The following is a 12,534-nucleotide window of genomic DNA, read 5'->3' as shown; positions in this document are numbered from 1 at the left end:
TGGGGGGGGGGGAGAATTGCAACATTCAGGGGAGCTGCTGGGACTAAGACATGACATATCAAGAGCGCCAGCTCTGCAGAGAACAGCTCACATAAGTGTTTCCTTTCCCCTTTGTGACATATTTGAACTTCGAGAGGTGTGTGTGCCTGAAATGGCCCCAAGATCTCCTTTGAGTAGTCTAATGGTCACACCATTTGCCTTCCTTCCCCTGGCTTCCACACTCCCTCCCTCCCTCCCTCCCTCTCTCTCTCTCTCTCACACACACACACACACACGTGCAAGGTTGTTGGGCTTACACTTTTTCAGTTTCCTTCATAAAATTTGAGTGGTTCAGAAATGGGGGGGGGGGTATTGGAGAAAACCCAGGTTCAAATAATCTATCTGCCCCACCTCATAAGGTTGTTGTGAGAATAGTTTTTTAAAAGCACGCCTGCCAGTTCTGTGGCATCTTGGAAGGTGGGCTACAGAAATGCAATTCGCTGCTGGTTCCACACAAAATGCTTCTTAAAGCACACAATGTGAGGAGAGGCTGGATGGCTGGCTCAAAGCCTACACACCAGGGCTTCAAGGTCCCCACTACTTCTTCCCTTTGCGCAGAAATTTCCAACCCATAAAAGACAGTAGAAGGAGCTTCTTAAAAGAGCCACGTAACAGCTGGGTCCTTAACCCCTTTATACAGACTGGGAAAACACACACATATAGTTCCACGTTATTCTGTTTCAAGTATATTCTGGATCTTCGCCACTCTGGGCTAGTCCACGCTCAAATGCTAAGATTACACACTTTGCTCAAGGATGCCATCCATATCGCCAAAGGTCGGTCATTGGCTTGTCCTGTCTTCATTCTTAATTGATTTTTATTGCAAGATTATTAAGGGGGGAGACAAAAAGGAGGAGGAACACCTGTCAGCTTACATCAATTACATCTGTGATTTATATAGAGAGATTGAATATCCACTTGGGTGGCTGGGTAGAATATATCAAATGAAATTGATGTTTCTAGGAAAGTACGTTCAGATGCAGCAAGGGATTTAAGGTCTTTAGACAACTCTGTAATAGGTGGTGAATATTTACCCTTCCAGGCTTGAAGTATAAATCACTCGGTGACTCTCTAAAGGCTTGCAAAATCAATTTTTGTTGTCCTGCCATCAATCCCATACAACTGGAACATAATTTAAAAGCACACGAACATCCATGAATATCAAGGATTTTGCTCATGCAAAGTTGTTACATACAACAACTTCAGAAAGTCCAGTTGCATTGGACAATCCCACATCATATGCCTTAAGCAGATATTTCCAGCATTACACTTCAAATGTCCATCCGAGTTTGACAGCACCTTCTTGTAGAGTAGTTGTGGAGGCCAGTATATCCAAAAAGCCAATTTTTGCTGAATCAATCTCAAATCTAAATAAGTATTCTGTAGTATATTCCAATATATTTTCTATTGTTTAGGTTGTACAATACATTCTAACTCCCAGTTTCCATTCTTTCCTAAGTTCCTGAACCTTTTCAATAATTACAGGTTTTGTTTTTTTGTGAATATCCAATTATTCCTTCCAACTATTTGGGGGTGGTCTGCAGCCCTCAAAGCAGGCAGACCATAAACAGACACTGAGGAGTGCTATAACTGAAAATATTGCTATATCCAGCACTCATTGGTAGTATAGTATCTAGATCACAACACAGGAAACTAACAATCTCCATCGATCAGCTGATCTAATGTGCAAACTCCACAGTTCTAGATTTTTTTCCACAAGAAAGACTGCCTCTCTATCCTCAAATCCAGGTTGCCGCATGAAGTTAATTTAGCACGTGGATCAAACTGAAGGCGGTTCTTTCTTTTTTACATTTCTAGACCCCAGGGCCTCATCCCAAAAGTGGGTGTTAAGTAAGCTGTCTCTAGAATTAGCCATGCTGGGGTTCTTGTATTTAAAAAAAAGACTTGTCACTCATTCATACAGGTTGACAGATACGCCTTGGGGCACAAAGGCTTGTGTTGCTTTCAAACAGGAGCGTCCCTCAAACGCAGCAACGAAGAACATGGCAGGCGTGACAACAGCATCTCTTTCTTCGCCCTGCCAAAGACTCTTCCTTCCCCTGGGTCTTACCCTCAGAGATTCAGCCACGTGTTACACCGGGAGGTGGGATAAGGCCGGCAGCAGCCATACGCCGCTCACTTGTCAAGAAGTTGAACGTTGCACAGGCATTGGGCTGCGAAAGCAATGAGATGAAACAAGAATCAGAATTGTAGACCTGGGAAGGGACTGTGAGGGTCATCCAATCTGCTGCAATTCAGGAATCTTCTGCCCAATGTGGGACTCCAACCCACAACCCTGCAATTAGGAGTCTCATGCTCTACTGACTGAGCTAGAAGTTTGGGTTGGGGAAGGCATGGATCAAGGCAGAGTGCAAATCTAACGATAAGAGTGCATCTCAGCAAAAACAGCCAGTATGAACAGAGGGAAATCTTAGGGAAATCAGCCCTGAGTGCTCACTGGAAGGACAGATCGTGAAGCTGAGACTCCAATACTTTGGCCACCTCATGAGAAGAGAAGACTCCCTGGAAAAGACCCTGATGTTGGGAAAGATGGAGGGCACAAGGAGAAGGGGACGACAGAGGACGAGATGGCTGGAGGCAGTGGAAGACAGGAGTGCCTGGCGTGCTCTGGTCCATGGGGTCACGAAGAGTCGGACACGACTAAATGACTAAACAACAACAATGAACAGAGTGTATCTCACTGCAGCAAACGGCTCATGTTACCAGTGTAGTGATCAATACCTAGAAGTTCCTACTCTTTAAGGGATGAAAAATACCCACACCAATATACCAGAGGCCTCGCAGCCAGAAACCTGGTGTTGGAAAGAACAAATAGCCAAGGAGCTCTGGAGATAAGATTTGCCCCAAATAAAGTACATCTCCATACAATTTCAGTGTGGCGTAGTGGTTAAGAGCAGTAGACTCGTAATCTGGTGAACCGGGTTCGCTTCCCCGCTCCTCCACATGCAGCTGCTGGGTGACCTTGGGCAAGTCACACTTCTCTGAAGTCTCTCAGCCTCACAGAGTGTTTGTTGTGGGGGAGGAAGGGAAAGGAGCATGTTAGCCGCTTTGAGACCCCTTAGGGTAGTGATAAAGCGGGATATCGAATCCAAACTCCTCCTCTTCTTCTTCCTTAAGTTGTGGGCAGATATTGCCAACATTTCTTTGCCAGCAGGACTGGGAGCATTAGGCCCAAATCTGATTCCTAAGCCTATGACACCATGCTGCTAGCATGTCCCGTCCAGCTCCAGATTCTAAATGCTGAGGCTTCAAATACAGAGGTGAGAGATCCAAAGGAAGCAAGCACTAGTACTGAGGGAGAAGATTGTCTCCTTTGCTTCTCGTCCCCATTTTGGGCCTCTTACCGTATCTTGTACCTCCACAGAAATCCCACACTGACGCATTAACTTCAGGACAGCGGGATCCAGCCGCTCCACCTTGCTTCCCGTCCCCAGGACCAGGATTTCTAGGACAGCCAACAGATGAAACCACAGAAAGCGATTAGAATGGACACCAGTTCAACCTTCCTCCTGAGCATTCTTCAGTGGTATGGGCTGCGAGAGGCAAAGATGATCAGTTTGTGACTGGCATGCCAGCCGCTTCATTTGGCTCCGGTCAGCTGCTAGGAATCCTATTTGCAGCCTCAATTCCATTTCCCTTTTTAAAAAAAACTATTTCCCTGAAATAATTTAATGCAGCCCCCCCCCCCCCAGTAATAAAAGCTAACACAAAAACACTTTAAAAAATAATAATTATACAAGTCAAAGCAGCAAGATGCTCTCAGTTTCTTAGAGAGGGATGGGAAATTCCGTCTGCCACTCTTAAGTTTAATTTCATCATTTAATAAAAACACAATGGGGTTTTTTCCCCCAGTGAAGTTGTCCCATTATGGCAGCATAGGAAGAATGGATACAAAAACTTACAGAATATGCAGAAATGGCGAAACATACTGGAAGAATAAGAAATCAAGATAACAAACTTCTTTTTATAAAAGAATGGAAATGGTTTGTTGAATATTTACAGACAAACTGTAAACAGATAAAAACACTGGTAGGATTATTGTTATAACCTACAGCTGTGTGTGTGTGTGTGTGTGTGTGTGTGTGTGTGTGTGTGTGTGTGTGTGTAATATATATTATAAATAAATGAGCAAGTTAATTTGGATATGCAGAAGGTAATAAAAATAAATTTAAGGAACCGCAGAAAGAGGGGGAAGGAAGTCAAGTTTTAAAATGTCAAAATGAATGTAAAATCAGTGAAATGTATATCTCTGAAAAGTATAAATGAAATTTAAAAAAGAAGTCCCATTAGTGCAAGGACTTCCATCTGTGCAATGAAACTTCATTTTCCTGCACAACTGAACTTCCTCTCCCTGAAGGAGTCCCACCATCTCCCCTGGGGTTCCCAGGGGTCTACTGCTCAAGGCAAGTCAGGCGGACTGTGTACATCGCCTGGGAACCCGAGGCAAGCTGTTATTCAGAGGAAGAGCAGGCGACAAGCTTGAAGCACGTTTTGGGGCAATATCCAGGTGTAAAACTGGATGGTTACAACCAGGTTGCTCACAAACCGTCTTCCCAGCGATTTGCTTCCTTCCCGTCCCACAGTAAGTGTGGGTTGGCTGACCTATGGCTGTCTAGATATTGCTGGACCAGAAGAACTCCCCACCAGCTCCAGCCAGCATAGCTAAAAGTCGGGGATGATCGGATATAAAATCCAACAACATCTGGCAGGCCAGAGGTTCCCCATGCCAGGCGCAAGGGAAATTAGAGCACTTGTACCTATTCGAGGCTCCAGCAGGCGGAACAGGACGAGGCTCTCAGTGGTGATGTCCTTATGTGTGCCAACCTGGAAAGGACGGGTGGAAAAAGGAAGTCCTGTAATTAGTTTATAAGAGAAAAAATGCGCTACACAGCTCAGGATATGGTTGTGAGATCAATGATCTAACAAAGGATCTCAGGACTTGGAAAGATGTCTTCCAGGGTTGACAGTCCTGTCTGCAGATGAGGGAATCTCCTTCCTAGCACCACGGTCCGCATTTCCAAGCATCGGGGTGGATGTGGAGGAGTCGAAAGGCCCCACCCCGCCCCAAACTCACGTTCCACTGCAGGATGGCTCGTGGCAAGACTGCGCAAGGCCCCACCACCTTGTTCCCGCTGATGCTGAAGCCTCGTTCACTGTAGCCTTCTATGTACATGATGTCTTGGGATTCCTTCTCCAGGTGCTGGATCGTGGTCTTCTGGTAGAGCTCATCATCTGAAGGTGTCAGGCGGTGGCCTCGCTGGGGTGGCCTGGCGGTGGAGGTATGGAGAAGAAGACACTTGAGACTGTATCTAAATCACAGTGTGCTCAGGATCACTACTGTGAGGCGAGAGCTCAGAGGGTCCACCTCCTGTGCAATATAAGGGTTAAGGTCTACCCCTGATAGAGCTCTCTCTCTCTCTCATATCTCACTTTCTCATTTTCTTTCTTTTTTGTTTCCGGTTTTCCTCTTTATTTTTATTTAGATTAGTTTGGTTTTCATAACCTGCTGGAAGGTTTCAATAAAATTATGTTTCCGAGCACAATTCAAAGGGTTGGCGTTGACTTTTAAAGCCTTAAACGGCCTCAGCCCTGTTGTAAATGCATCTCCACTCCCATCGCTCAGCCTGGACACTGAGGTCCAGCTCCGAGGGTCTTCTGGCAGTTCCCTCACTGCGAGAAGTGAGGTTACAGGGAACCAGGCAGAGGGCCTTCTTGGCAATGGCACCTTCTATGTGGAACGCCCTCCCATCAGATGTCAAGGAGATAAAGAACGACACAACTTTTAGAAGACACTTGAAGGCAGCACTGTATCGGGAAGATTTAAATGTTTGACGTTTTATTATGTTTTTATATACATTGGAAGCCACCCAGAGTGGCTGGGGCTAACCAGTCAGATGGGTGGGGTACAAATAAATTAATAATAATAATAATAATAATAATAATAATAATAATAATAATAAATGTTCTGAGTCCCTCTCCGCTTTTTTATTAACTTGAAAAGCATATACCCCACCTTTTTTCACCAAAGGAACTCAAGAAGGCTTACAAAATACAAGATCATAACAATACAGAAGTCATCCCATTTCAAAAGCTTGGTTAAAAGCAGCTGCTTTATAGTATTTGTACTGTTAAAAAGGAAAGGGGTCAAACCATCACAAGAGGTGTTGAAATTTTGGGAGGTTGGATGGAGTGGTGTGGGGGTGGGGTGCACACTTTTATATATTATAATTAGTTTGAAATATATTTTTTAAAAATAAAATATATGGAAGGCACCAGGGTGGTGTAAGCTGACATCGTGCAGGGCGGGCAAGTGGCGACTCCAAGTCCCATCAGCCCCGACCTGCACTGCCAATGGTCAGAGATGGCGAGGGCTGCGTCCCAATGGCACCTGGAGGGCAAAAAAGTTAGACACCCCGCTTCAAGGCTCAGTCACTAACATAAAACATTAAGAAGCAGGGCTTGCTTCCTTGCTCCGTTTTTTCTTACTGGCAGAAAAGCTTCACGCCAGGCGGAAATTCAGCAGCGTTAGTTCCTCCCCCGCCCGGAGATGCTGTGAAGGGGTAGGCTTGACCAGTTGGGTTTCTGCCTGGCACGAAACCCAAGTCACGGGAATCCTTGACGGCGAGGGAGGCGGGCGGCCCCGAGCCATAGGGCACTGTCAGTTTCCTCCGCGGGGTGTAGATCCCGCTTACCTGCTGAGATAAACGGGCCTTGCCGCAGCAGCGAGCCTCCAGCCCAGGGCTGGCCCGAGCAGCCTGAGCGGAGCCATTCGTGGAGGAAGCGGCGCAAAACGCGGCGCCCTTTGCAAAGCAAGAAATCGCGCGCCTGACCCGGAGCGGCGCCAGCGGAACTTGCAGGCGGAGCCAGAAGAGGAGGAACCGGAGGTTGCCTGGTGGCGGGAGAAAGAGAGAGCGCGCAGCCGGTGATATAAAACTGCACCGAGAAAAATCACCACTAGATGGTGACAAGTGTATGACAGGCTCACATTTTTTTTTCCTTTCCACATGGGAGGCTCAATGAACAGGAGGCATCGTGCAACTTCTGTTGGGCAAAAGATTCCGGGATTGCAGCGGGTTGGACTAGATGACCCGCGGTACCCCTTCCGACTTTACGATTCTATGATGCCGCAGTCTTTGCGAGCGAGTTGATAGTCACTTTATTAGACGGAAAGCACACTCCTATGCAGATGTAAGGCCCATGGGGTTTACTCTGAGTAAGGGGTTTCGGCTTTACCATACATAAAATTTGTCTTGGTTTTTTTTTTAAATTTTAGTTGTGATGCTTTAGTTGAGATTCCTGCATTGCAGGGGGTTGGGCTGGATGGCCCTTGTGGCATGGCTGTCAACTTTTCCCTTTTCTTGCGAGGAATCCTATTCGGAATAAGGGAATTTCCTTTACAAAAGGAAAAGTTGACAGCTATGCCTTGCAGTTCCTTCCATCTCCGTGATTCTGTTACATATTTAGTCTTTGAGGATTCAAGTCTGCATTACAAGCCAAAGCATGACACTTCTAAGAAAAACCAGCTTTCTGTTTCCTCCCTATAAAATAGAGGATAAGACCCAGGGACCTTCTATTGCTGGGCTCCAACGCCTATCACTCATGACCATGCTGACCGGCGGCTGGTTTTATTTTGCACTATTTAAAACCAATTGTATGCCGCCTTCCATTCCAAATAACGTCAGAGGCACTTCACAGATCAATAAAGCAACATGAAACACTACAATAGAAACAGTCTGCAAAGCTCCCCAACAAACAGCTGGTTTGCAAGGAACGTTCAAAGCACTGCAGGAACAGGCGCTAAGCAGAATCATTCCCCCTTCACATATGAAGGGAGAGGAAACTCTTTCGCGAGCTCTGGGGGTGCACCCGAACTCAGCACTAAAAAGGAAGCGGCGAAGTCTCTCTCCTTCCCTTTTAAGCCCCATTTTGCTGCGATCTTAAGAGATGGAGACTCCCCAAGGCTTGTGTGAGTTTCCCTGCTTTAAGATTGCAGCAAGATAAGAGGGAGGTGGGGATTTTAAACCCAGTCTTGCTGTGGTCTTTAAAGACTTCCAAATGCATATTTTGGAATAATATATATGAAGAACTTAAAAAAATATTCAAATTTACATTTTAAAAAAGGCCAGAAATATTTCTATTAAGTATATTGCCAAAAGAAATAGGGAATTCAAAAAGAACATTGTTCATGTATGGGATAACAGCGGCCAGAATCTTAGTAGCAAGAAATTTGAAAAATACAGCAATACCTAACACGGCGGATTGGCAAATCTTAATGGTAGAATACCTGCAGCCAGCAAAGACGACAGGAAGGATAAGAAGCCAAACAAAATAAATAGTCTATAAGGATTGGAGAATTTTTAAAGAATACTTGAAAAATTATGATATAAAAGGAAACTTCTTGGGAGAATTACACTGAACTTTGCATTGTATAAATATAAGTTTGTAGGGAAGTTAACAGAAACTATATAAGAAATTTGTAACTGTGCGGTATAAGATAATCAACAGATAAAGTACAGTGAGACTAATTGGAAGTAATTTTTAATTTCTTGTTTTATAATCGTTCACATCATTGGTAGTACAAATGATGTTAGTTATAAGAATTGTGCTGTTTCATATATTGCTATTGTCTGTTTGTCAATTTATAGTTTATTTGTTTGTATGTCTGTTGGTCTGTTTGTTTGCTTTCCTGGCATAAATGTATCTATTTTAAAACAATAAAGATATATCACATTTAAAAAAAGACTTCCAAATGCTCAAAAAAGTCTTTGGGAGGCTTTCCCCACCTCCACTTTAGAATCACAACGGGACTAGCTTAAAAAGGGACAGGGAGCCTTCTCCCCCTCTTCCCTTATAAGCCTGATTTCCCTCCGATGAGAGCAAAAGGGATGTTGGCCACCTGTCACATTTGGTCTGTGATGGAGATCCTGATCAGGAAGTGGTCCTTAAGAGTCAGAAAGCTTCCTCTTGCCTGTTCTATGTAAACCCACCTAGTCAGCCTAGCTAAGGAGAGGCAGTCTGGATGGGCATGTTTCTTATGCATCTGAGAGGACGCTGGAAGGAGTTTCTACTGCTCATGCTTCAAGAAAAAGTGGGGCCTAGTCAGTGCCAGATTTACATATAAACTGTAGCTTAGGGCCCCACTCTCTTGGGGGGTCGCAACAAATTTAAAGGGAAAAAAACACTGGATGTACATTTCCAAAATATAATATAAAAAACAAAGAAAATAAAACCTACACACAGGAGCAGTGTTTTGTGTTGCGTAGGTTCCTATGATGTAAGAAATGGGTCCCACTTGCTAGCCTGATCCCTAAAATATCACTGGTTTGCTCATTTCTAGATATAGGGTGCCTACATTCTGCATGTGCAAATGGCTTTAGATACCTATTAGGTCCATAAATTACCATATAGCTTATTTTCAACACAAAAAACAGTGACAATTTGTTGGGACATACAAAGGGCCCCATTACCTTCAGTAGCTTAAAAGGTAAAGGTACCCCTGCCCGTACGGGCCAGTCTTGACAGACTCTAGGGTTGTGCGCCCATCTCACTCAAGAGGCCGGGGGCCAGTGCTGTCCAGAGACACTTCCGGGTCACGTGGCCAGTGTGACATCGCTGCTCTGGCGAGCCAGAGCCGCACACAGAAACGCCGTTTACCTTCCCGCTAGTAAGCGGTCCCTATTTATCTACTTACACCCGGGAGTGCTTTCGAACTGCTAGGTTGGCAGGCGCTGGGACCGAGCAACGGGAGCGCACCCCGCCGCGGGGATTCGAACCGCTGACCTTTCGATCGGCAAGCCCTAGGCGCTGAGGCTTTTACCCACAGCGCCACCCGCGTCCCTTTCAGTAGCTTAGGGCCTCATCAAACCTTAATCCGGCTCTGGGCCTAGTGGAGAAATAGAAATTCTACACTTTTCTAAAGCATACTAAAGTAGAAGTCTACTGAGAATTAGCTGAAGGAAGGTACCTGCCAAATATATTAATATATTATATTATGTTTCTGTTAAAAGCGATAGCAAATAGCTTAGTCTGACTTGCCTTTCAGATTGTGAACTTCTGGGGAGCAGGGACCCGTCTCTTTTTGTGAAACTTTCTAATATCCCCTACATTGATCGTATAATAGGCGTAATAATTATGAAACTCTCAGGAAGAATCAGAATCGTAGAGTTGGAAGGGACCCCGAGGGTCATCTAGTCCAACCCCTGGCAATGTAGGCATCTCAGTTAAAGCATCCATGACACATGGCCACCCATCCTCTGCTTATTATTCATGCTTTTATACTGTATTTTATATTGCTTTTGCAATTAAGTGTTTTAAATTTGTTGTTAGCCGCCCTGAGCCCAGTTTTTGAACCGGGAAGGACGGGGTATAAATAATAATAATAATAATAATTATTATTATTATTATTATTATTATTATTATTATTATTATTATTACAATCCTAAAAAGAGGTTCAAATGATGTACATGACAACACATTTGTGCTACCTAAGTTGCACATTATGGAGTTACGTTGGTCACAAGAAATGTTGCGTGTTAAACACATTTTGGGTAGTGTCCAACCACATTTTCTTAATGCTAAGAAACTCAAATAAGAGAATAAAGTTAAACTACGTAGATTTTTCTTATCATTTATTTGGGTGGAGTATGTGTTTTGTGACCAATGTAACACGCACAACCGATCTTGCTCCTAGCATAAAATTGCCAGTTCAGCAAATGAGAAAGCAGAACTATCACTACAATAAAGGGTCATTAACCTTTTGTCTGTTTTCTTGGAGAGCTCTTTATCTGAATTTTAGGGAGATGGAATAGAGATGTTCTGATTATCTTGCATGTGATGCTTCTGGTTGTTTTACTCACATCTAAAATGCCATTTTGAAAAACAGATCACAAAACTTTGGGAAATTATCTTTAAAATCATATTAAATTTAACGAGATATTCGACATTGGAACGGACTACCTCCAAAGATGGTGGACTCTCTTTCACTGAAGGTCTTTAAACAAAGGTTGGATGGCCATTCTGCCAGAGATCATTTGGCTGTGATTTTTGGGATCCCTCCCAACGCTACAATTCTATGATTCCATATATAACCTGTTAACTATATGTGAAGATGAAAAATGGCTCTCTAGGTTTGATGTTTTCATAGAATCACCTGCCACACAAGCAAACAAAACTCTGGCTATTAATTTGACAGCTTTTGGGTTATATTTGGCGGGGTGCCTTTGACTAATGGCAAGACGCACGTAGCCACACACTCACACAGAGTCTGTTCTTAGCCCTAGGGTGGCAAAAGGATGCCATTCGCTTATGGTTTGGCAAATATGATCCTGCCCATCTGCCACTGGGCAGGATGGGGAAATCTGCTAGTATCTCACCTTGTCTCCAATTAACATACAGGTGCTTGTGGAAATACCCTAATGTCCCCAAAGACCGGTGTTTTCCAGCCATTCTGGCTCAAATTTGAAGGAGGGGAGGGAAAACAGGTGCCAGAGGGTATGTTTTGAGGGGCAGGGGAAGTGCCAGGTGTCAGCAAAGGGAGGGGTGGGCGAGAAATTCAAACCCGTGAACTTGTATGTGTCCTGGAGACAAGAACAGAGCCCCTCACCAGAGCCAATTCCTCCTAAAGCCTTCCTCCTCCCACCTGAATCTAGGTCGGTTCTGACTCTGAAACCCACCTCTGTGTGATCTCCTGTTTGTGGGGAAGTTCCTAGCATCAGAAGATCAAAACAGGGAGAAAACTGAAGGTTCGAGGGCCAACTGCAATCTCTCCTTGACCCCAGGGATGCTTCCTGCTTGCCCTTTGCGTGCACACACACACCCAGGCAGCTGCCACAATTATTTGTCAGAAATGCTGGATTTTTAATTTTTTTGGTAATACTAAAACACAAACAGCTGTAAGATCCAAGTACAATTTGAAGTTCTGGTTAAAGCCGTATGCAGTAGGGAACCTGTAGCTCTCCAGAAGTTGCCGGACTATCAACTCCCATCATCCCTGACCCGGGGTCATGCTGACTGGTGCTGATGGGAGTTGGAGTCCAACAATATCTAGAGCAGGCATAGGCAAACTCGGCCCTCCAGATGTTTTGGGACTACAGTTCCCATCCTCCCTGACTACTGATTCTGTTAGCTAGGGATCATGGGAGTTGTAGTCCCAAAACATCTGGAGGGCCATTCCTTCTACCCACCAGTCGCTGCCCTATGCAGTCTGAGACAGGAGAGTAATGGTAAAGGCACCTACACCTATGGAGATCACTCTACTTTTCTGTGCTTTTAAAAAACGACAGTCCAAGAAAAGACAGAAGAATCACAGGAGAGTTACAGGATGACCTGAAGTTGCTGATGTGCGGATGTCCTGTAAAAAAAAATGAGTAAATGAAGTGGAATACAAAGAAGGGAGGTATGAGGAGGTCTGGGGAAATAAGCGTAAGGAAGATATATTATGGAAAATTATTTGTTTTTTAACTGTTTTTATGTTGT

General features: G+C 44.4%; 1 protein-coding gene across 2 annotated transcripts; it reads right to left on the bottom strand.

The window, feature by feature from the left end:
• Positions 1–655: 655 nt before the first annotated feature.
• NDUFAF3 (NADH:ubiquinone oxidoreductase complex assembly factor 3) lies at positions 656–12,404 on the bottom strand. Of its 2 annotated transcripts, none has more exons than XM_083493573.1 (6): positions 12,296–12,404; positions 6,753–6,949; positions 5,135–5,327; positions 4,818–4,884; positions 3,405–3,505; positions 656–2,213 (listed from the first exon to the last, which is right to left on the bottom strand). In XM_083493573.1, the coding sequence occupies exons 2-6, from the start codon at positions 6,827–6,829 to the stop codon at positions 2,121–2,123; spliced, it is 531 nt and encodes a 176-aa protein (XP_083349699.1). In that variant the 5' UTR covers positions 6,830–6,949; positions 12,296–12,404; the 3' UTR covers positions 656–2,120. The 2 variants fall into 2 exon arrangements, with proteins under 2 accessions (XP_083349699.1, XP_083349700.1); XM_083493574.1 differs by lacking the exon at positions 12,296–12,404 and having other exon boundaries at positions 656–844; positions 2,111–2,213; positions 6,753–6,922.
• Positions 12,405–12,534: the final 130 nt, after the last annotated feature.

Source organism: Podarcis liolepis, assembly GCF_965112155.1.
Source record: "Podarcis liolepis genome assembly, chromosome: 2".
NCBI lineage: Eukaryota > Metazoa > Chordata > Lepidosauria > Squamata > Lacertidae > Podarcis > Podarcis liolepis.
This window is presented reverse-complemented; position numbering and strand designations above follow the sequence as displayed.